At 44.1% G+C, this 25,377-nt stretch overlaps 1 protein-coding gene across 1 annotated transcript in view; it reads left to right on the top strand.

Moving 5' to 3' along the window:
- The first annotated feature begins 7,221 nt into the window (after nt 1-7,221).
- The window catches only part of LOC130478760 (acyl-CoA 6-desaturase-like), a 42,316-nt gene continuing 24,160 nt past the window's right edge, over nt 7,222-25,377 (top strand). Inside the window, exons 1-4 of the mRNA XM_056850967.1 lie at nt 7,222-7,434; nt 17,895-18,005; nt 20,978-21,175; nt 23,118-23,219. Of these exons, the coding sequence (XP_056706945.1) occupies nt 7,222-7,434; nt 17,895-18,005; nt 20,978-21,175; nt 23,118-23,219 (624 nt within the window). The remainder of the gene's footprint in view (nt 7,435-17,894; nt 18,006-20,977; nt 21,176-23,117; nt 23,220-25,377) is intronic.

Here is a 25,377-nt window from a genome sequence, read left to right as displayed (position 1 = left end):
TGCTTTGTCTTAAAATGTATCCAAAAAGCCAGATCCAAAATGTTATAGGCCCTTGAACACAAGTGTGACTATGGGCTGCTCCTCCCCATTGTATCTATATTCGCCACACCCACTGTGACCCCAACCACTGCATCTACCTCCCCCCTAATTATGACACCCTTCTCTCCCCTTAAGTGCAGCTGTGCTGGACGAAGCAGAGGGCAACTTTTCAAAGTCCTTTTAACCCATTGGTGCTGGCAGGCCTAAAAGGTGCAAGAAAGAATAACTGTCACATTGAAGGAAGTCCTCTGGGCAGAGTGGGAACAGGACCTCAAAGCAGCAGCAAGAGAGTGATTATCTTGGGCTCTGTTTTTCTTTCACTGCCTACAGGCACTTATCTACTTCCAGTTGGGGAGGGACACTCTGCCAGGCTGTGTGCCTCAACAGGCGTCCAACTCTTCTTACCACTGCTGCCACTCTTGGTGAGCAACTTGGCAATGACCAGCTGTCCTAGATAAACTTCAGACCCCCTAAAATACTTGGATGGTTGGCTTATGCTAAGAAGCACAGTTAATTTTTTTTAAAGACTATGAAGAAGACAAAGACAAATATTTGTGTGTGTTGTGAAAAGTGCAGTCAAGTCGCAGCCGACTTATGGCTTTCAAGGCAAGTGAGAAGCAGAGGTGGTTTTCCATTGCCTTCCTCTGCAGAGTCTCCCTTGGTGGTCTGTCTTCCAAGTGCTGAAACTGCTTAGCATTCAAGATCTGATGAGATCAGGCTATACCATGCCGCCTTCCCTCCAAGACAAATATTTGCTAGGAGCAAATTCCAGACTGGGAAAGAGGGTCTAGTCCACGACAGCAAAGGGCCATTCATTGATTTAACAAGTGAAGGTTGCATCACAAAATAACAGATGATATGTCTGAGCACAAAGAACTCTCAAGCTTTTGATACAGGTTGAAAAACAGCAGCCAGTACAGTCACATCATCGTCCATTATGTGCCATTTCAAATGTACATTGAAGACTACATATTGTTTCATTTATGTGGGTGAAGACGTGACAACAGTCCTGAGGACAAACATATGATTTTATACTCCTCAGGCAATGTGTAAATGGAGAAATCAAACATGTAGTCCATAGGAAGATGTACAAACTATACTTTCATATGGAGTTCTTCCATCTCTCCATAGGTGATTTGCAAGACTTATACATTATACAATAAAGGGATAGGGCATGTCACCTACAGTTCTGCTTTTCTGCACTCCCTGCAATGAAACTCTCTAAATGAAACTGCTATGAGCCTTGAAAGCCAAAACAGACTAGTGCACTGCAAGCAGAGTTACGCCCTTCTAAACATACTGACCTCAGTGGACTTAGAAAGATGTAACTCTGTTTTAAAAAAGTAGTAAAGGTTCCCGGTGCAAGCACCAGGTCATTCCTGACCCATGGGGTGACGTCACATCCCGACGTTTCCTAGGCAAACTTTGGTTTGCCAGTGTCTTCCCCAGTCATCTTCCCTTTACCCCCAGCACGCTAGGTACTCATTTTACCGACCTCGGAAGGATGGAAGACTGAGTCAACCTTGAGCCGGCTACCTAAAACTGACTTCTGTTGGGATCAAACTCAGGTCGTGAGCAGAGCTTTTGACTGCAGTACTGCAGCTTACCACTCTGCGCCACGGGGCTCTATTTAGGATTATACTATTAATGCTGTAGCTCACATATACATAAAACAATACAACTCTCAGGTTCTTCTTTCCCCCATTTCCACACCCTGGAAAGAAATGACAACAATTTAAAATAACTAAAAACAGAGGAACTAGTTTGCAGTTGCAGTTTTGAAAAATTGGCTATGATCAGGAAATAAATCTACCCAAAACACTTCCCATAGCACTTTAGCTGATACAGAAATCAGTGCATTTATTTAAAGCAGCAGAAAAATTGTGATTGCTTGCATGCAAAATCTTATCAGGAGAGACCAGAGTCCATTGCTTGGCTTTTTAACCTTAATGTAGAGTCCAGTAAGCCTCTCTTATTTGGAGTGCTGCCATCAATAAGAGGATGATCTGGACTCTAAAGCGTTGCTGTGCCCAACGAGAGCCTTAGTAAAAGTATTTTCACTCTAGCATGGATAATTGTGACTGTGCATAGCAGATCTTTCCTCATAAACAACACATAATATTAGAGCTAGAGAGATAAGAAACTAAAGTCAGTTGCAATACAGTTGTAAATGTATTAGTGGTTGGGAAACTATCATACATTACATCACCAACTAGAGATCAAAGAACAATTTTCCAGTATCAGAGAACACAAGAGCCAGATTATGTACTTTTCAGGAAAATATATTCTAGGAAGTAAGTAAAGTCTATAAAGAAAACTCTATCACTAGGAAGAGAATTTGGGGATAGCAATGCCTGCAAAAATTGCATACAGAATACAACTGGGATATGCACAGAGTATACAGAATATGTCAGAAAGCATAGCTCTAGGTTGGGAAATACCTGGAGATTTGAGGGTAGAGCCTGGGGAGGATGGGGTTTGGGGAGGAGAAGGACTTCAGCAGGGTATAATGCCTCCAAAGCAGTCATTTTCTTTATGGGAATTGATCTTGGTCTCCTGGAGATCAACTATAATAGCAGGAGATCGCCAGGTGCTACCTGGAGGTTGGCAACCCTACTCCCTCCACTGCATCCAGTTTGGCCCTGAAACAGTACATCCATGGTACAATTCTAAATACAGTTCCACCTAGTCCATTGAAGACAATGTGCCTATAAGTACAAGTACATTTCAGATATTCACCAGTCCTCCAAATAATATCTACACAACTGTGAACAATTGTGGTTAGGAAGATCATCTGGATGCCCCCTTCCACATCCTGGTAACATCTTGTAATGTCATTGCATACTAGATACTAACAACCTATACTAGGTACTTCATACAAATAATAATACTTAGCATTTGTATAGCACTTTAGAACATCTGAAGTAACTCACATTATTTCAGTACTGGAAGGCCAGTCAATATTATTATCCCCATACTGTAGATACCAGAGGGTAGGCTGAGACTGTCTTGACTTAAGTAAGTGAGTTCATGGCATAGATGAGATTTAAATGTCCTATGCCACTGTGTTATTCTAGCTCTCAATACAAGTACAGCTGCTCATGTTTATTCAGTCAAGTTTGGGGAAACAGCAGAAGTTTGGAAGATGAATATGCCTACTGATAAACACGTTGGGTAGAAAGGGTCTACTCAGCAGGATCCAGAAATCCTTTACTGTATTATCTAGACCAACTTCCAAGGGGAAATTAGCTGGGAAATTAATTTGCATGCTTCTCCTTCAATATCTCAAAAATATAACAATGCTGAGGCTTTGATTCTATGCACCAAATTCAATAGACTATTATGCAGAAGGTAATGGATTGACAACCACTTTTAATGGAGTCTTCCACTATACAGAGAGATGGTTAAGTTAGCTTGTTGCAGGAAAAACAAACAGGAGTCTAGTGGCACTTCGAAGATTAACAAGACTTTATTCTTGTATAAACTTCCATGGACTGGAGTGCACTGTGTGAGACGCTATGCAGTGCATTCTCACTAGGCAGACATTTATATATGAGGCTAAGGAAAAAATAAACAGCAGGGTCATAAATGATTACATTTGAATTTTACGTAAGTACAAGTCACTCTGTACTTCTTCAGTTCCATGGTCCTTTGATTCTATTGTTTATTTTTTCCCTATGACCTCATACAGGGCTTTTTTTTTTGGGTGGTGGTGGTACTCACATGTACTGGGTACCAGTACCTTTTTCAGGGCTCTCCCAAGTCCTAATCCTCCTGTGTCGGCATGCCCCACTCAGCCAGAGAAGAAAGAATGGACCCTCGGGAACTGCCTAGGGGGATCTGCAGGGGGAGGGGGGAATTGGTAGAAATCAGTTGAACCTTATATATGAATGCTGGTGCTGACCTCATATATAAATGTCTACCTGTTGAGAACCCAGTACATTGCATCTGATGGAGTGGTAGGGTTGCCAACCTCCAGGTACTAGCTGGAGATCTCCTACTATTACAAATGATCTCCAGCCGATAGAGATCAGTTCCCCTGGAGAAAATGGCTGCTTTGGCAATTGGACTCTATGGCATTGTAGTCCCTCTCCTCCCCAAACCCCGCCCTCCTCAGGCTCCGCCCCCAAAAACCTCCCGGCAGTGGCAAAGAGGGACCTGGCAACCCTATGGAGTGGGCTCTAGTCCAGCAAAGCTTACGCTGGAATGATATCTCTTTATGATCCATTAAACTCCCATTGGAGGATAAAATGGAGGAGTTGAGACCCATGTATGCTACCCTGAGCTCCTCAGAGAAATTGCAGAAAAACACTTTTTCTCCCCAAAACAGGAAACAAACAGTGAGATTCTGCTATCACTTCCTTTATCCAGGGCTCCCCAGATGGGCCTGGAGTAGGTATGATGTTGGGGGCCCTGCCATGTGTATGCACAAAACTGAGATGCCACATGCCATCTTACTTTTATATATCATTTCTTCTTTTTAATGAATACTTTAAACAAAATAAGAATTCTGGTGAGCAATGTGGTAGGCCAGAGTCAGAGGCACACAGAGGAGCTGAAACAAGGATGTCCTCTCTTCTTCCACTCCCTTCCATTGCCCTGCCTTGCTCCAGAAAGTCTACATAGAGATTAAAACAGAAACCACTGGTGCTTTTTGGTCTATATTTTTTCACCAAATCTGTTTAAAAGAAGGGCAATATGTCTCAGTTTCTAAACTGCAGGGTTTATATTTGGCCTCCTCTTAGTTAAAAATGAAGCCACTGTATCATCACCAAGAATATTAAAATGAACAAGGCAAGAATCCTGTTGATTTAAGTGGTGGTCATCTATAACCCCTGTAATATGGAAATAAAACCATATGATTGAAATCCTAGTCAGTTTCATTAATACAGTGTAGGACAAAAATAGACAATGATTGAGTTTTAATTTCTGCTGTCTAAAACACAGACATAACGGGGAGAAATTTTCCACTGCATGTCAACTATTGATAGTTAATTGTTAAAGAGTACATTTCCTTAAAGCATGGCAGCTTTCTTTTCTTTTTATGTGTGTGTGTGTTAAGTGTCGTCAAGTCGCTTGCAACTCATGGCGACCCTATGAATGAAAGTCCTCCAAAATGTCCGATCTTTGACAGCCTTGCTCAGATCTTGCAAATTGAGGGCTGTAGCTTCCTTTATTGAGTCAATCCATCTCTTGTTGGGTCTTCTTCTTTTCCTGCTGCCCTCCACTTTTCCTAGCATGACTGACAGGGCTGGTGCTACCATTAGGCGAACTAGGTGGTCGCCTAGGGCGCAAACCTCAGAGGGGCACAGAACTGGCCTAAGGGGCACAGTTTTAAACAGATTAGTTTCTTGAAAAAAATGCCACTGACAATTTATATATTTTTTATTTTAAGATAAGTACCACAACAGTGCTATGGAATACAATTCATTGTAACATCTTATAAAAAAGTGTTGTGCTTTTATTTTTTTCTACAAGACATATTTTTGAAAATTGGTTAGCAACAGGGGTGGGGGCACAAGTAGTTAGCTTTGCCTAGGGCACAAAAATGACTGGCACCGGCCCTGATGACTGTCTTTTCCAGTGACTCTTGTCTTTTTTAAGAAGAGGTTAAATGGCCATCTGTCAGCAATGCCGATTCTATAACCTTAAGCAGATGATGAGAGGGAGGGGCATCTTGGTCATCTTCTGGGCATGTAGTGGGGGTCACTGGGGTGTGTGGGGGGAGGACAGTTGTAAATGTCTTGCATTGTGCAGGGGGTTCGATTAGATGACCCTGGTGGTCCCTTCCCACTCTATGATTCTCATAATGTGACCAAAATATGATTTCTTTTTATGCCAACTGCAAATCAAAAAAGAAGGGATGGCCACAACTGTAAACGGGTATCAGTTCCTCGTGACAGCGAGAACTATCCCCTTGGCCATTTCTTCAGGGGAGGTTTTGCCTTGGATTTGCCACTCTCTAGACGCACATTTTCCCCATCCAGATTCTCAGAACTTAACAATAAGCCCCCGTGCAGAGTTTTGAGAATTTAGATCGGGAAAATGTGCATCTAGAGCAGTGGTTCCCAACGTGGGGCACAGGCCCCACAGGGGGCAGTTTGAAAGCTGGTGTAGACCAGGTAAATGGCCTTTTAAGACTTCCTCCCCGTGAATAGGAGTTCACTTTTTGAATAATAAGAATTATATGTCGGGTGGGGGGCATCAGGATTTTAGAGATGCTTAGGTGGGGCATGGCCAAAAAAAGGTTGGGAAGCCAAGATCTAGAGCAGTGGTTCCCAACCTTTTTTTGACCAGGGACCACTAGGACTTTTTTGTTCGGTGCAGGGACCCCAAGGTTCAAAATAAAAACTCCGAGAATTGGAAAATAAACTTTAATCATCACTGTTAGTTAAACATTAAACTTAGAATAATATTTGAATGTATATATTTTATAATAGAGAACTTTTAATTGAAAATATTAATTTATTATGGGTTTATAACTTTGTTTCGCGGACCTTAATTTAGTTCTCGCGGACCCCAGGTTGGGAACCAGTGCTCTAGAGAGTGGCAAATCCAAGGCAAAACCTCCGATGAATAAATGGCCAAGTTACATTTGGAAGGGGAGCTAACTGACCATCCAGTCACATGGGGGGGGGCTCGACCCCCAGCTCCTCCGGGCTTCTTCAAGTTGACGCTGGAAGTCAGCTGGCTTTTCCTTCGAAAGATCCGCGGCAGCCAATGGCGGAGCCCGGTGTCGTCGGGGGACGGCGGGGATTGGCCGAGGAGCTCTGCTGATTACAGTGGAAACCTCATCTGCGATTCATGGAGTGGGATGCTAAGGACGGGAGGGAGGGAGGGAGGGAACCAGCGAGGCCCGCTTGAGCCCCCCCCCCTCCCAAAAGCTGGTGCAGGGATTACCCGAGAGGGAAAAGTCCGTCTGTATAACGGCGGGGGGTGCGTGGGTAGGTGGGTGGGTGGGACCTCCTAGTAGGTAGCGGAGCCGGGGAGGGGGGGGGACTGCACAAGCTCCTGCAGGCCACCGAAGGGGAGACAAAGAGACCGCGTGTGTGTGTATGCATGCATGCATGCATGCATGCATGCGCGCCTCTTGATGAATTAAGCCGGCAAGGGGACGCGCTCTCCGTGCAGCTCTTCCCCTGCGGGGACAGCCCGAGGCGGACAAAGGAGCGCGGGTGGCTCATGGGGAAAGGCGGCGAGCAAGGCGAGGAGAGCGGCGGCGGCGAGCGGGGGGCGCCGCTGCCCTCCTACACCTGGGAGGAGGTCCAGAAGCACACCCTGCGCGCCGACAAGTGGCTGGTGGTCGAGCGGAAGGTGTACGACATCAGCCGGTGGGTCCGGCGGCACCCGGGCGGCCAGCGCGTCATCGGACACTATGCCGGCGAAGACGCCACGGTAAGGCGGCCGGGCTGCTGCTGCTGCCGCTGCTCGGGAGGGGCGGCTGGCTGCCTTTTTTCCGCCGGGGCCCGTTATTTCCATCCCCTGCTTTTGCAAAGAAGGGGCGCGTGGGTGGGAGGAGACCCCCCTTTGGCTTTGGTGCGGTGCTTTGTAGTCGCGCTTTGCGAGGAGGGCTGGATCCAAAGGCAGCTCCCTGGGGTCTCGATGCGGTGGCCCTTGCAAGAAAGGGGGGGTGTCGAGGGAAAGCTGTGCCCGTAAGCCTTTCTGTTATGCCTGTTCAATGACGCCTCCACGCTTAAGTTGCACGTCTCTTTATCCCAGCCGGATGCGCGACTTCAAAACGCATCCAACCCGCTGCTCCCTCTCCCGTATATTCTTATTTACAAGTGTCTTCCTGACCTGGATGGCCCAGGCTAGCCTGATCTCGTCGGATCTCAGAAGCTAAGCAGGGTCAGCCCTGGTTAGTATTTGGATGGGAGACCACCAAGGAAGACCAGGGTTGCTGTGCAGAGGCAACCCACCTCTGTTAGTCTCTTGCCATGAAAACCCCAAAAGGGGTCGCCATAAGTCAGTTGTGACTTGATGGCACTTTACACACACACACACAAGTGTCTTACAATTCTCTTAAAGATAATTCACAGTGGGTAGCCGTGTTGGTCTGTTTGCAGTAGTCAAAAAGGGCCAGAGTCCAGTAGCACCTTCAAGACTAACACAAATATTTTCGGGTAGGGTGTGAGCTTTCGCGAGCCACAGCTCACTTCTTCAGGAGAGATAGACACAGGCCGATGCCACAATTTCTCGCCACCACCACCCCGATCTTCAAAGAGGCGCCGGTTTTGACTGGGGGGGGAGGCGATCGGGTTTTCTTTTCGCCCCGGCAGCTGCTGCTGCTTCTGCAGCGAAGGGCTGCCCCTCTCTCCGCGCTGAGCTCCCGTTTCGGTTGTAGCAAAGGGTGGGGAGGGGGGAAGCTGCAGCCGAAAGGAGCAAACCCGGGGCAGTCGACGCTGCAAAACCCGTGTCTGCGGTTTGCAAAACCAGTGTCTGCGGTTTGCGAAACCACAGGCTCCAGGAGAGCGGCCAAAGCGCAGGCTAAGCTGTCCCCGCAAGGCACGAACCTGCGAAGGGAATCTTCTTTGCAGAAGCTTTCCAGGGAGGGGAAGCCCGGCCTCTCGCTCCCGATATAGCCGGGTCAGGGGCCGATGGCGGCGCTGGGAGTGTGCAGTGGAGAGGGGAAGGCCTTAGACTCATAGACTTGGAAGGGACCGCCAGGGTCATCTAGTCCAACCCCCGGCCCAATGCAGGAAATTCCAAACGACCTCCCCCCCCACACCCCCAGTGACCCCTGCTCCATGCCCAGAAGGTGGCCAAGGTGCCCTCCCTCTCATGATCTGCCTCCGGTCATAGAATCGGCACGGCTGACAGATGGCCATCTAGCCTCTTCTTAAAAACCTCCAGGGAAGGAGAGCTGACCGCCTCCCGAGGAAGCCTGTTCCACTGAGGAACCGCTCTGACTGTTAGAAAATGCTTCCTAATGTCTACACTGAAACTCTTTTGATTTAATTTCCACCCGTTGGTTCTGGTCTGGCCTTCTGGAGCAACAGAAAACAACTTCTACATGTGGTCAGAGGCACTCCCTTCTTGTTGTCGCCTATGTGATCTGGGGCTGTGGCTTAGCATTGAACGCTGGTACAAATGATAGCCTTGAGTGTGCAAAGCTATTCCTTACGTGTGTGACCATAGGCTGCATTGCCTAGTGTGCCTGTTGCTGTCGCACACGGTCGCCCTGGCCATCACTGATTTGCAGGTTCTCAAGTCTAAAAGTTGGCGCCCACAGTAGACTTTTAGGACTGAGGGTGGGTTCGTGTTATGTTTCATGGTCCATAATTTTGTTACACATCTGGCGTTCTGTGTCTTGTACATGCATATAGATCAGTGGTTCCCAACCTTTTTTTGACCAGGGACCACTAGGACTTTTTTGTTCGGTGCAGGGACCCCAAGGTTCAAAATAAAAATTCCGGGAATTTGAAAATAAACTTTAATCATAACTGTTAGTTAAACATTAAGCTTAGAATAATATTTAAATATATATTTTTATAATAGAGAACTTTTAATTGAAAATATTAATTTATTATGGGTTTATAACTTTGTTTCGCGGACCTTAGTTTAGTTCTCGCGGACCCCTGGGGGTCCACGGACCCCTGGTTGGGAACCAGTGATATAGATGCACGTACTCTAGTAAGTTAAGTTACTGGTAATTTGGGTGACGTCTCTGTGAATACTGTAAGCCGAAAGCGGGTGCAGAGGAAGAGAAGAGGTGAATTCACCCTGAATCTTGGCTCCTTTAAAGCCTTGCAGGAGCTTCTTCACTGTGTTTGTGTGTGTGAGAGAGAGAGAAGGAATCCATCATACTAGGCTTCCCAGCAATCTGCTTTGACAATCTGCCTGTTGGCTCTGGGGTTACTTCTGGCCATTATCCTTGAAGTGCCACGCTCTGTATTGTTCACAAGATGTACGCCTTCTCAGATGGGTCAGGACCGTACATTGCAGCCGACGGGAGCAAGTCACCGCCGTTCTTTTTGGGAAAAGCTTGGGCTGATGATTTATTGAGAGGGACTGGCCCAGGGTCTCCCGCCATTGGGCACCAGCAGATTGAAACAGTGATTTGGTTTTCACCTTTGAACACAAAAGTGATCCTGTTTGTCTTTGTTCTGATGTCCCTGTGAGGGTTGCCGAAGCAACATTGTGGAAGAAACCGGAGGGGGCAACTCTGAGGGGAGGCATTCTCTGAGGCGGCTGTGCTTTCGAAATAAATGACCCTAGAAAGTAAAACCGATCGGGGATTAAAGCAAGAAGGCGCCACATTTTCAAACCTAGCATGCCTTTCAAGTAGAAGGAACAGCTGCTAATCCTGTATTCCCCTAACTGTGAGAGAATAAAATAAACGGAGCCCCCTCTTTGGTACCCTGTAAAGGCAGGTCAAACTATAAAGCGATGCTGGTTATAAATGAGTTTTACTTCACGAAGAACTCGGTATTTCCCGCCTCCTAATACTACCCTGGTGCGCAGATGTCTGCTATTCAAGAAAAAAAAAAAGGGAGGTAAAGGAAGGATGAAGAGAACCAACTGCCAAGAAAGGCCCAGAGAACAGGCGATGGCTGTTGCTAGCAGTGTGAAGGAAGGGGGCAAGATGCCCAGGGAGTTGGGATGGAGGGGGTAAACAGCAGCTTGCTAGCAGCAAGGAGTATCTTTCTCTCAACCCTAAGGGGCACACTAGGCATGGCAGCCTGTGGCCACACATGTAAGGAATAGCCTTGCATGCTCAAGGCTTGCTTTGTTAGCAGTGGAAGTAAGAGGCGGGCCTGAAAATGCAGCAGGGGGTGGCAAACTGCATGTACACAAAAAGGGCAAGAGTCCAGTAGCACCTTAAAGACTAACAAAAATATTTTCTAGTCAAAAATGGCAAGAGTCCAGTAGCACCTTAAAGACTAACAAAAATATTTTCTGGTAGGGTATGAGCTTTCGTGAGCTCATACCCTACCAGAAAATATTTTTGTTAGTCTTTAAGGTGCCACTGGACTCTTGCCCTTTTTGACTACTGCAAACAGACTAACACGGCTGCCCACTGTGAAAAATATTTTCGGGTAGGGGATGAGCTTTCGTGAGCCACAGCTCACTTCTTCAGACCTGAAGAAGTGAGCTGTGGCTCACAAAAGCTCAAACCCTACCAGAAAATATTTTTGTTAGTCTTTAAGGTGCCACTGGACTCTTGCCCTTTTTGACTACTGCAAACAGACTAACACGGCTGCCCACTGTGAAAAATATTTTCGGGTAGGGGATGAGCTTTCGTGAGCCACAGCTCACTTCTTCAGACCTGAAGAAGTGAGCTGTGGCTCACAAAAGCTCAAACCCTACCAGAAAATATTTTTGTTAGTCTTTAAGGTGCCACTGGACTCTTGCCCTTTTTGACTACTGCAAACAGACTAACACGGCTGCCCACTGTGAAAAATATTTTCGGGTAGGGGATGAGCTTTCGTGAGCCACAGCTCACTTCTTCAGACCTGAAGAAGTGAGCTGTGGCTCACAAAAGCTCAAACCCTACCAGAAAATATTTTTGTTAGTCTTTAAGGTGCCACTGGACTCTTGCCCTTTTTGACTACTGCAAACAGACTAACACGGCTGCCCACTGTGAAAAATATTTTCGGGTAGGGGATGAGCTTTCGTGAGCCACAGCTCACTTCTTCAGACCTGAAGAAGTGAGCTGTGGCTCACGAAAGCTCATACCCTACCCGAAAATATTTTTGTTAGTCTTTAAGGTGCTACTGGACTCTTGCCCTTTTTGACTACTGCAAACAGACTAACACGGCTACCCACTGTGAATTATCTGCATGTACACAGATATCACAGGTAAGGTTTTTGAGGGAACTTCCCCTCCAATTCTTTAACCATGGGAGCTATTCCTGCAAATGGAGGGGTTCCCTTAGGTTTACTGAGCCCTAATTGCTTATGCCCTGGTTAATACTTGAACGGGAGACCGCCAAGGGATACCAAGGGCGCTACGCAGAGGAAGGCAGTGGCAAGCCACCTCTGTTGGTCTCTTGCCTTGAAAACCCCATTAGAGGTCACCATAAGTTGGCTGTGACTTGACGGCACTTTCAGTGAAAGTGAAAAGCGCATAGTTGAGTGAAAACTGTGAGCAATAAATGCAATCCTCTTCCTCTTTGTCTAAAATGTACCCCTCTATGATGCTTATTGAAGCAGAGTCTTAAAAATCACCCACCCTGTTTCATCCTCTTTTAATTCTAGGTCTTTTAATGAAGATATTTGTTTTTCAGCCTGACTACATTACATCTTGACCTTCTTTTCCACCCGTTTCTGGCAATTCCATATCAAGTCTCACTTCTTCCTAAAGCCTTCCCACTCTTAAACCAAGGCTTTCTTTTTCTCCCAGTTTCGCTACGAAGGAAAGGCTTTCTCCTTTAAAACATCATTACCTCTGCGCCCCCGCCCCCAGCCTTGTTGGAAAATTAACTAGCTTCCCTGTAGGAGTTTTGTCCGTTGCTCATTGACACAGGAAGAATCTCCCTTGTTCAGCTGGCTACTGTTCTTAACATATGAAAGGCTGTCCTCTACACAGACTGAAGGCTTGATAACTCAACTTAATGTGCATCCTCTTGCTGCCCTGTGAAGATATTGTAGGGTAATCTCTAAGCATTATTTATTTGTATAGTTATATGCCACTTTCCTCCAAGTGGCTTACAACATTGTATTCCTTGCCTCCATTTTATCCTCAGGTTGGTGAGGTAGGCTAAGCTGTGCGAGACCGGCTAGCCCATGGTCCCCACATGAGCTTCTGTGGCGAAGTAGGGATTCAAACCTCAGTTTCACAGATACTAGTCTGACACTACACCATTAACAGAGTGCAATGTAAAATATAAACAACCTTGTGGAACACCATGAATGGTACACTTGCACAACAGTTGTCCACATTCCTGGTATGTTACTGTCCTGTACAGCAGTTGAAGATGTCCCTGGGGGAAAAGCAGGTACCTTTATGTATTTCACCTCAGTTCTTCTGCAGTGACAATAGGAATCCAGCTATGCAGTCTTCATTGTACTCTGATCCTTCAGTAGGGCCCGAGAGATTGGGACCTGTACAAGCTTGACTTCTAAGAACAGCCATGCTGGATCAGACCAAGGCCCATCAAGTCCAGCAGTCAACACAGTGGCCAACTAGGTGCCTCTAGGGAGCCCCCAAACAAGACAACTGTAGCAGCACCATCCTGCCTGTGTTCCACAGCACCTAATATATTCGGCATGCTCCTCTGATCCTGGAGAGAATAGGTATGCATCATTACTAGTACCCATTTTAACTAGTAGCCATGAATACCCCTCTCCTCCATGAACATGTCCACTCCCCTCTTAAAGCCTTCCAAGTTCATAGAATCATAGAGTTGGAAGGGATCACCAGGGATATCAAGTCCAACCCCCTGCACAATGCAGGAAATTCACAACTACCTCCCTCCTCCACACCCCTAGTGGCCAGAGGATGGCCACGGTGCCCTCCCTCTCATCATCTGCCTAAGGTCACAGTATCAGCATTGCTGACAGATGGCCATCTAACCTCTTCTTAAAAACCTCCAGGGAAGGAGAGCTGGCAGTTGGCAGCCATCACCACATCCTGGGGCAGGGAGTTCCACAATTTAAGTATGTGTTGTGTGAAGAAATACTTCCTTTTATCAGTTTTGAATCTCACACCCTCCAGCTTCAGCAGATGACCCCACGTTCTAGTATTATGAGAGGGAGAAAAGCTTCTCCTTTCAGCACTATGGAGGCTGGATACACTTCACAAACTCATAAATGAGCACTGTCTTGGTGCACTCTGAAGTTATCTTTTCGCAAGCAGATTTAACAGCTCATGGTTATTGGGAAGCCAGCAGGTTGTCTAATAGAAGAGTAGGGAGGCTTTGAGATACAAATTCTTAGGGTCTTGCAAAGACGATGCTGATTTTTCCCAGTTTCGCTGAATCATAAGGCAGGGCTGGTTTGCACAATTTCATCAATTGATGACTGCAGCTGATACATGTGAAGGAGAATGAGCACAGCAAGCTCTGCAGCAGAACTTTACATCAACCCAAACATTACCTTAAACACAATTTTTCTTGTAGGCAGTTGAAACATTTAGTTGCCGGTCTGTGAATAACAAGTAAAGAAGGAATATATATGGAGACCTGGCATATAATTATGTTATATATAAAAACTTATATGCCACCTCACCATACTTACAGATATAGATAGCACACTTATATGCCACCTCTCCAGTGACCTGCTCAAGGCAGTTCACAAAGTAAGCCCGGTACAATAAAATAATCAAAACAATGACATAAGAATTATCAATAATGAATGGACAAAGTCACAGAATATGCAACTAAGGCTAAATTAACATCTTCAGTGCACCACAAACAGATCAATCTTTGAGTCCTATGAAAACTGGGATGTATTACTTGACTATACAGCTGTTAACCAATAAAAATAATAGAATGTAAGAATTTAAGTAAGAAATGCATTGTCAGTTATGCACATATAATCAGAACATAAAAAACTGTGGGCAAAAACGCATGGTCACTTTATCCTCCTTTAATCCCTGTTTTAGCCAGGATGGAACGCACATTAAGCGAAACGCATGCGTTCGATCCAGGCTGAATCCTGGCTGAAACAGAGATTAAAGAAGGATAAAGCAACCATGCATTTTCGCCCTGAAACTCAAAAAAGGTAATAATTGGAAACAAGTAAGTTCCAATACAATGTAATAATTTGATCTGTATGCCTGTATGTTTTGTTTGAAAAATAAAAATATTTTAAAAGAGAATTATCAATATTAAACATACTATATAAAAAAACAAGCTGGCTCTGGGTGACATTTGGATCAAAGTAGTTATACATTGCTGTCCCTTCCCCATTCTATCTGTACAACAACTTTTTGAGGTAGATTAGGCTGAGAGATAACTGTTCTAAAGTCATCCAGGGAGTTTTATAGGTGGGGTTTGAACACAAATCTAACCACTATGCCATATGGCTTATACTGTCTGGTTCATACTGTTATCAGCCCCTCTCCTTTCTGCAAATTAAGCCTTGTGCCCTGAACTCTTCCCCATATCATAATTCACACATACAAATTTAAGCCATGTTTACAATTTTCTGTTAAGTCATGATCAGAATGCGGTAGTGAACAAAGATCCTCAGAATATTGTCGAAGGCTTTCACGGTCAGAGTTCATTGGTTCTTGTAGGTTATCCAGGCTGTGTAAATTCCAAGACCACGGTTACACAGCCTGGATAACCTACAAGAACCAAAGATCCTCAGTTTGTGAAATTGTTCATGTGTTTCAAATAAATCAATCATAGATGAAGTAGAATGGCAGAAAAGGAAAAAAGGACCACTAACTGTGAACAAAGTGGCACAGTTTATGTATTTGTGGCAGATCTGTCTTAGAAAGCAAAGCTAACTCTGGTGGTGAAGACCCTGGTCTGTCTTCTCCACATCAGAGGTGTACACTAACCAGAGTTGACACCAGGGCAATTTCTCCATATAAGGAAGGTGTAGATTGACTCCTCCTTGTCTGCAAACTGGTCTATACAGTGGCCCACTGAGAAAAAGAATTCCAGAAATTTTGGGACTAGTAAGCATCAGTAGAAAAGGTGTTTCTTGCTCCTGTTTGAGGAAAGAAGGGAACAGAGGGCATCTGTTGCAGATGCCACGACCACTGCAAACCTTCCCTCATATTAAAATATAGTTTTAAAATTACATGTCTCCTAAACCACTGTCATTGCTACTCTGGTCTCCAGATCATTCCTTTGGTGCTTTTCCTCTAGTCTGTTTGTAGCTTGTCTATTTCTTCCTGCACCCTGTTCCAGCCTTCCCCCACCCCCATACTGAAGCCAGTTTCCCTGTCATAGATTTCTGCTTCCTTCCATTTTGATCAGCAAAGCAGTCAAGACAGTTTTGGATTAGATCAGTCCTAGGGAACAGATGTACAGCCTGATCATTTGAACACTCAGGTGTATACACAGGAAGCTGTCTTATACTGGATTGGACCATCAGTCCATCACAGTCAGTATTGTCTACTCAGACTTTGAGTAGCTCTCCAGGGTCTCAGGTAGAGGTCTTTCATATCACTTGGTCTTTTTTTAAAAAACTGGAGATGCCGAGGATTGGATTTGGGACCTTCTGCATGCAAAGCAAAGGCTCTTCCACAGCCCCTCAAAGATCCTCTATATTCAATAGTATTTATTCCCATCTACATGGACGAGAGATTTTGCCTCCCACTCACTATTTGGCCATGGGAATTTTCAATGTATGGCTCTGTACATCTGCATATAATATTTCTAGGGCTGGGGATTTATACCATTAATGCCTGTAAATATTTGGGGAATTTATAAATGGTAGTATTGCTTGTTTCTTTCCTTCCTGCAGTGGCATGCATCATATTAGTTTGTTTCATTATGTATTTTCTGAAAGCCTTGGCTACAGGTTGGCTTTGTTAAGTTTAGCTTGGTCATATATATTTAAAATGTATATATATATTAAAATAGTGTGGTTAGGCTTAAAGCTTTGGCCAGTAAAGCTAAACCATTAAAGGAAAGGAAAGGGTTGACTAGGTCAGTGTGACATGAATGGCATTATATGGCATTATGTTATATTTCTGGTAATTCTGCAGCTAACTTATTTTAATGGTATAGTTTCTGTACGTATAGATATATCACATATTTGTTGTGTTCGCAACTTCATCATTTCACGAGAGGAGCAACACGTCTAGAATCAATGTAGCAATAAAACATTCCCTGCACCTTCAGGGTTTCTGGCTTTTGCATAACGATTGCTCTGTGCTATGGTTCTCAGTTATATAGCAGCTCTCCCAGTTATTCCAGATTCTGGCCAGTCCCTGATGTAGGTTAACACTTACATGTGATACGTGTGTGAATTAGCTCCCTTCGGGTGGCAAATGAAACATCAAAATGTGACAATCCTGCTTGAAATTCAGTGCAGCAAGTAGTGCTGCCCAGTGTGTTATTTGCAAAAATGTGCAATTTGATATGTTGGATAGCACCATCAAGATGTTAACTTTTGATTAAATTAACAGATGAAGAATAAAACAGCTTCTTGATTGGATGATGGTATCACCCATGCCAGGGAATAATTGATCCAATTTGATGCCAGATATGAGAATTAGCAGCCTGCTACATTCTGGATACGTATAGGCAACATAAACATGGATGCAAATCTGACCATGATTATTCCATTAATTCAGATTCCTCATGCGGTACACTTCATTTGCAGAACTGATTTTTCTTAATTCTTGGGATCTGGATGTTTAAAACCAGAGGTGTGCAACAAGGACAGTGCTGTTAGTCAACTGCTGGAATTGGCAGATCATATCACCGCCTTTTAAGGTGATTGCAATTTATATAATTCAGGGGACTTTTTCTGAGCAAGTGAACAATCTGAACTCAGGCTCTTTACTGAAGCAGCTAAGTCATTGCTTAATCACAGATCAAATCCAATTCTCACAATCCTCCTTCAACTCTGTTTTTCAGATTGATGTAAATCATCCCTGATATTAAGTGGGAAAGAACATTACTGATGTATAGTACTTGGCATTTTTAAACCACCTCATATAAAATTATCTTACTGTAATCCTTGCAACAGGTAGTCCAGTAGGGGCAGCTGAGATTGAGAGAGAGAGAGAGAGTAGCTTCCCTAAGGCCACTTGGGGAGTTAATTGCAGAGGCAAAAATCAAACTGGAAACACAGCACATTATTTTAGCCAGTATGCTATACCAACTCACATGGAAGGAGAGTAGAGAATCAGAGGAGGAGATGAATGTGACAAATTTCAAAGAGCACATGTGTGTTCATTGGGGAAGAGTTGATAACTGCGATGTTCTGATTCTTCATTCTAGGATGCATTCCAAGCCTTTCACCCTGACCTCAACTTTGTGCGGAAATTTCTTAAACCATTGTTGATTGGAGAGCTTGCCTCAGAAGAACCCAGTCAAGACCGAGACAAGAATGTGAGTAGCAGCTACTTTCCCTGTGAATTAGCTGTTAGACTGCCTGCTACATTCTTGCATACATCTATATACTATTTCCCAAGGGGGTTGCCAGGGGGAAGGAAAGAGGAAATAGTATGGAGAAGAGGATACAGGGAAAACTGTCCATAAGTCTTTGAGGGTACCCTACCGTGCAAGGGGGCCCGGCCCAGTGGCTGCACCACACACTGGACCACAGTTTTCCTGGTAGAGGCTATCGGGGGTGGGGAAGCTTAAAACAGAGGGGCAGATAAAGGTAGGTTGGCAGTTGGGTGGGGTGGGAAGGAGATAGGGTTGCCAACTGTACATTAGGAAATTCGTAGACATTTCAGGGGTAGAGCCTGGGGAGGGTGGGGAGAGACCTCAGAGGGGTATAATGCCATATACTCCTCCCTCCAAAGCAGCCATTTTCTCCAGGGAAACTAGGGTTGCTAACCTCCAGGTGGGGACTGAAGATCACCTGGAATTACAACTGCTCTCTAGATGACAGAAATCAGTTCCCCTGGAGAAAATGGTTGCTTACCCTGCTGAGGTCACTTCCCTTCCCAAACCTTGCCCTCCCAAGTTTTCATCCCTAAATCTCCAGGAATTCCCAGCCTAGAGCTGGGAGCCCTAAGTAGGGGAACTGATCTCTATAGTTGGGAGCTCTATTATGCTTCTCCAGGCCCCACCTGAAGTTTGGCATCCCTAGAAAGAATGAAGGAAGCAGGAAAAGGGAAGAGACTGTAGGGACTTTGGGGAAATAATTAAATGGTCTATAGCAAGCAAAGTTTGAAAGCTTTAAAGGTGAGGAGAGAGCAGAATTCTAGCCACAGGATTAGGGCAAAGGTAAACAAGGCAGCAGCATATCCGTGTGGCTGTGCAGGAGAGTAGCTGAGGAAACATAATGGATTGAGATCAGGGTGGAAGAAGGTTCCACACTCCCAACATTGGTACACATTTTACACGTAACTCTTTGTACAGGATTGGGGCAGCTTTGTGTGTTTGGCCACTTAGATTTGCTGCTGTCGTGTCTAATTGGTCCTCAGCACTCCAAAACTTTCATTACGGTCTCAGTAAATAATCATGCTAGCCTGTCCCAAGCTAAATTGGTGGAAAGCACCAGCAAAGCTAGAATTATTGAACAAATAGAACAAGTCTTGTTGCTGAAAAATTAGTAAGACGTCCACAAGGGGAATTCTGTTTCCTAAACAACTTTGCATTTTTTGAGTGTCAACAACTATAGATAAGGGTGATCTCTTAGACACTATGTCCTTGATCTTCCAAAAAGCATTTGGCCAAGGCTCATGAGTAAGCTTAGCAGTCACAGGATAAGAGGACAGGTTCTGTTAAGGATCGGTAATCAGCTGAAGCGCAGGAAATAGCAAAAAAAGGGCCGTTCTCATAATGGAGGACAGCAGCAGTGAGGCACCCAGTGATCTAATTTGGCTGGGATTACCTTTGAATAAGAATTTGAGGTCAGTGTACTTCACTAAAAATGCACAATTATCGTCTCATAATGCCAAAATCAAGGTTTCTTTATAGATGCGGCTTTGTTACAGAGATATGAATGAATCTCATAACAAAATGCAGACTATGTGGATTTGTTGGAAAAACAGCAGTAATTTTGATGTTCCTTCAAAGAAGCCATGCATACTGAAAAAGGATGAATCGCGAGGCAGACACCAGCTAGCTAATACCTGATTGTCTTGCATGCCCTCCTTCACCATTAATTGAGTTGCTGTTAAAAGAAGCCTGCAAGGCTGAAATTGGAGAGATGCGAGGTTCAGTGGGGGAGGGGTCTGAATGTGTAATAAGGACCTGAGGAAAGCAGAGAGAGACGGAGACCCTTTCCTCAGCCACGTTAGCTGTGCTGCTACTGTGTCACAAAAGACTCTAAAAGGAGCTCTCTCTGAAAGGAGCATAGGGATAGCAAGGGCTGTGTGCATGTGGAGGGACGTAGTGGGAAGAGATGAAGTTGTGCCACATGTAGATTAACCAACTAGAATAAACCTTCCAGAGAATTATTCACGGGTTCCTGTTCCACCCATAAGGATCCTGTTCCCAACTTGCTGACAATTAGCTGCATACAAATTTCACTGTATCTCTTCTCCCTCCTCCTCCCGCCACTGGAACGAGACCTTGTTTCTTTGCACTGGTAGAAAATGACACATGACTGTCTGCTGATTAATTGAGATTCCACGATCAGCCATTTATTCCAGTTTCTGGACTGGGAGCTGCTTCGTTGCATCTTTCCCCTCCATCCTATGTCAGCATGCCACTCAGGACCCCTGAATCCCAGATGTTCGAGGGATCAATTATTCAGGCACTCTGTACTGCTTGGCTGACTCATAAAGGAATCTCTTTCTGCTCCCTGTTGTTCGTGGCTGACTGAGTTTATGACAGCTAGCCAGTGCCCAACCATTCACCTGTTGTTACTCTGTGGAGCATAGTATTTTGCCTCCCAAGGGGAACGCTTGTCAGAGGAGAGGCTAATGCTTAAGTGGCTTTAATTGTCTCCTGTTGCCCTCATGAGACCAATTAGGGAGGAGCATAGAGAAGCATAAGAGACCTCTGATGAACTGAGAGACCCTTGGCCATACCTTAAGTTATTAGTATAAACTGCCACACCTGTATTGATTTCAGGTGCGGGTATACAAGGAGCCTTTCCAAAAACCTCTTTTATTGTGCAATAAATGTGGGGGATATACATGTTCCCTCACCCCCAGCTTCAAGAACTGAGGCTCTCTTTAGTTAGCATTTAGCCTTTTCTGGAGTAGAATATCTGCTAGCCTATTTATTAATGGGGAAGAACGATGGAATGGCTGAATATGCCATCTAGAGACGGAGATGCCATCTAGAGAAAGTGACAGTGCCGTCCTAAGAGCACTTTCCTGGGAGTAGACCTGTTTAGGATTGCTCTGGAAGTGTGCTTAAAAGGACTTGTGTCAATTTCTTGCATTTTCACTTTGCAGTCCCAGTTGGTAGAAGATTTTCGTGCCCTAAGAAAGACAGCAGAAGATATGAATTTATTCAAAGCCAGTCCTGTGTTTTTCTCCCTATACCTGGGTCATATCCTTTTGATGGAAGCTCTGGCTTGGTTAATGGTTTTCTACTGTGGTACTAACTGGATCACAACCTTCATTCTTTCTATCATCCTTGCAGTCTCTCAGGTGAGAATTTATTTAGGGGATGTTGAATGAACAATTGCTTGTCTTATTCATTCAGTCATTCATTCCATTTATATAAATATGTATATCACCACAACCTCAACATAAATGTTCTTTTTTGAAGTTTGGAACCATGAGATAATATACAGTTTTATAACTAAAATGTTCAAATTCTTGTTAGCCCGTCTTCAATATTTTATGCTTCCTTCCCTGTTAAAATACCCAATCTGAACCAAAATACCGTCGGAGAATAATGTATTTGCTTCTCAGTCCCAGTGATGAAATTTAGCCCCTTGAATTAATCAACACACAATGTAATCCTAAGAAGAGCTACACCCTTCTAAATTCATTGATGTCAATGGGCTTAGAAGGGCATAGCTTCACTTACAGTGGCACAGACCATCCTGCTTTCTGTGTGGCCGCACCAACCCCTGTGGCTGCACTAGCACTGCACCCAACCCAGAGCATGGCAACACAAAGAGACCCTGCACACACTTGTTATGCCTGTGAGGAGCAGACATAAGCTGTATGCATGAACTACCTGTTTCTCAGTGATAAAGAACGGAAGCTAGGGAACATACTGTTTGACATAAATAAGACAGGAACCAAGATAATAAAATAGGCAGGATGGATTATTTCCTATGACATCATCTTGTTCTGCCTTCTTTTCTTGTGCTTTTCAGCAGTAGGGGTGTGTGGGGTTGGGTCTCTCACTTTCTGCCACTGTTGCTGATGAGGAAGGGAGAGGAAGGGGTATAGAGGAGTGGGCCAGGTCAGCCGTTCTCCCAGTTGCTTGCTCAGATCCTCTGTGTCCTGCTTTCTTTATGGAAAGACCAGGTGTTTTAAAAATATTTTAATGTAATAATTGTATACAAATACAAATGTACAAAAGAAGGAATCGGCAAACATAAACATCAAACACCAAGGGGGAATAAGAACATATTTATTAAACTAAACAGTTTGATTAAACATTTTGCATTTACTCTTCTATAAATCTTTTACTAGCATGCATTTACACATAATTAAGAATTTTCATTAGACTTAATTCTATTCCAGTATATTATAAAAGGTTGCCAGTTGTTGATAATTTTTTCTTCAGCCATTACTTTCCCTTCCGACATATCCTCCTATGCCTTGATTTTATCCATAAACATAATGTGCCAAGTCTTGCCAGGATTGCACAGTAAAATTTTAGTTAAATAATTTGGAGGAAGAAATTTCCACAACGAGGTACTCTTCGGAACTTTTATTTCACTTATTTATACCCTACTTTTCTCCCTAATAGGGAACCAAAATGGCCTATCTCATTCTCCTCTCCTCCATTTTATCCTCACACCAACCCTGTGAGGTGCGTTAGGCTGAGAGAGTGCGACTGTCCCAAGAGCATCCAGCAAGGTCATGGCAGAGTTGAGTTTTGAACCTGGGTCTCCCAGATCCCAGATCCTAGTCCTAGTTGAACCACAAAGGCCCGATCATCTTCTAGCTTAAGGCATAATGATGGGATCCCAGAGCACCAGATAGCATCTGAGCATAAACTGCCGCCAGAGCAAGATCCCAGCAGCAACAATAAAATGAAAAGGAAGAATAGAAACTTTTGTTTTTTAAAAGGCTTCTTAAATAGGTTTCAGACAGTTTTTTGTTGTATAAGAAAATCTCTGTATAGGAAAAACATCATTTATGGCTTTCACTTTTGGTTGCATTTCAAGCATTCTCCTTTCTAATGCACTTCACAGAAGCTGCTAGGTCTCATTGTGTTAGCTTGACCTTGAAAGTGGACATCTAGAATGCCTTCTGTTTCAGTTTCTGGTGTCTTGATATCAACAGTGTGAATATAACCAGATCTGTTCAGAGGAGATAACTCTTATAGCAAGGCAGATTTTGAGGCAGTTTCATACTTGCTCTAATGTTCTTTGTCATTCTTATGATCATTCTCTTTCCTCCCAAGGCCCAGGCTGGATGGCTACAGCATGACTTTGGACACCTCTCTGTATTTAAGAAGTCTGTGTGGAACCATTTAGTCCATAAATTTGTAATTGGTCACTTGAAGGTAAGGCTCATTCCCATTAAGCATTAAGGAAATAGCTTCAGCAAGAGACAATGAAGCTAGCATATCTTTTTCCTGGCAAGGATCTTGCATTCTTAATATATTGATATATTGATAACAGGCAGAAATCCAAGAGTTAATGCATTCCTCATCACTGACAATACTTTACCTGCTGAATTTCTGTCATACAGCTCTTAAAGGCACAGGACAAAAGGTACAAACTACCTTGCCTGGAGCTCTGCTTGGTCTTATTTTATTATATAAATAAATATGTGTGTGTTAAGTGCCGTCAAGTCGCTTCTGACTCATGGCGACCCTATGAATCAGTGTCCTCCAAAATGTCCTATCATTAACAGCCATGCTCAGGTCTTGCAAACTGAGGGCTGTGGCTTCCTTTATTGAGTCCATCCACCACATGTTGGGTCTTCCTCTTTTCCTGCTGCCTTCAACTTTTCCTAGCATTATTGTCCTTTCCAGGGACTCTTCTTAAAATGTGACCAAAGTACAATAGCCTCAGTTTAGTCATTTTAGCTTCTAGGGACAATTCAGGCTTGATTTGATCTAGAACCCACTGATTTGGTTTTTTGACTGTCCACGGTATTTGTAAAACTCTCCTGCAACACCACATTTCAAAGGAATCTAATTTCTTCCTGTCCGCTTTCTTCATTGTCCAACTTTCACACCCATGCATAGTAACAGGGAATACTATAGCATGAATTATAAAAATAGTACATTCTAGCCTCAAAGTCTGAGTCCTTACAATCAGAGCAAGAGAGGGACATAGATGTGCTGTTAGGGCTTGTTGTAATGTCTGTAGAGGAGAACTGATTGTGACGGGCTATTACTGTGCCTCAAGAAATATTATATTAAAGAAAAAACCTTTCATATGCAACAGCAGGACTGTTAGATCCAGTCAAATATACAACAAATTATTCTTATTACTGTTAAGTTCAATAAGGATCAAAACATGATATTTTGTTGGGCATCAAAGCTTACATTAAATTTATGGAGAACAGGGTCAAATCGTTTAACTCAGAAATGGAGAATGTCATATATTAGAAAGATCTAATTAAGTCTAAGGGAATTTGCAGCAATCTTCATGAGATCAAGCCAGACAGTTCAGAACAGGAAGATAGATTCACAAACCATTGATATCCTTAATAATTCTGGCCTAAGGCACAATACCAGAACCGAATCAATAATTTAAGAGTTGACAACAGACCTGGAAAAATGTCCTACGCCTTGGTGTGTGCGTAAAGTGCCACCAAGTCACCAAGTCACAGCTGACTTATGGTGACCCCGTAGGGTTCTCAGGGCAAGAGAAGTTCAGAGGTGGTTTGCCATTGCCTGCCTCTGCATGGGCTGAGAGAGTTCTGAGAGAACTGTGACTGGCCCAAGGTCACCCAGCAGGTTTCATATGGAGGAGTGGGGAATCGCACCTGGTTCTCCAGATTAGAGTCAGCCGCTTTTAACCACTTCACCAAGCTGGCTCTCCCTGTCCCTTTGGTAGAGGCTTAATGTATGGATGTGGGAAGCTGAGGCTTTCATAGCATGGACAAAAACAGCATCACGTTAAACATTTGTTAAAAGGACACAACACTGTTTCTCCCGGTAGTTGGCAACCCTGTTAGTAATGTTTACTTAAATTCTATGCAGCTAAGACTGCTTTGTAGGCAAAAACTCAACAGGCACCGTGAGTAGGCCACTGCTAAAAACCACTGATTGGGGATATTCTAATCAAACTAGCAGGACATCTCTTGGGACAGCCAGATCCCATCCCTCCCAAGGCTTACACCTGTGCCTTCAGCAAAAGCCTGACACAAAAATTAAGCAGATGAAGCGTTTCCTGCCATGGAGAAGTGGCAGGAAATGGTTTCCCTGTTTTATTATTGCATGCCAGGCTGCTGTTTAAAGCACGGGGAGCAGAATCTGTAACATAATTATGTTATGACGTTAACGTGGGATGGATAGTCATGGGTCTTTTACTTTCAATTTCAATACCTTTATTGGCGTACCATAATCTTTTACTTTCTTGTATCTCCTAAGTGACCCATTTTAGGTGGTCATTTGAAAATATTGATCAGGCAGCACCAGGGGAACTTTGAGCAGTTGCCCGTGCCATGTTAAAAGAGAAGCCTCACACATTTGGGGTTTGCTCTGC

The sequence above is a fragment of the Euleptes europaea genome, chromosome 6 (genome assembly GCF_029931775.1).
Source record: "Euleptes europaea isolate rEulEur1 chromosome 6, rEulEur1.hap1, whole genome shotgun sequence".
Lineage (NCBI taxonomy): Eukaryota > Metazoa > Chordata > Lepidosauria > Squamata > Sphaerodactylidae > Euleptes > Euleptes europaea.
The sequence above is the reverse complement of the archived record's forward strand: the minus strand, read 5'-3'. Positions and strand labels throughout refer to the sequence as shown.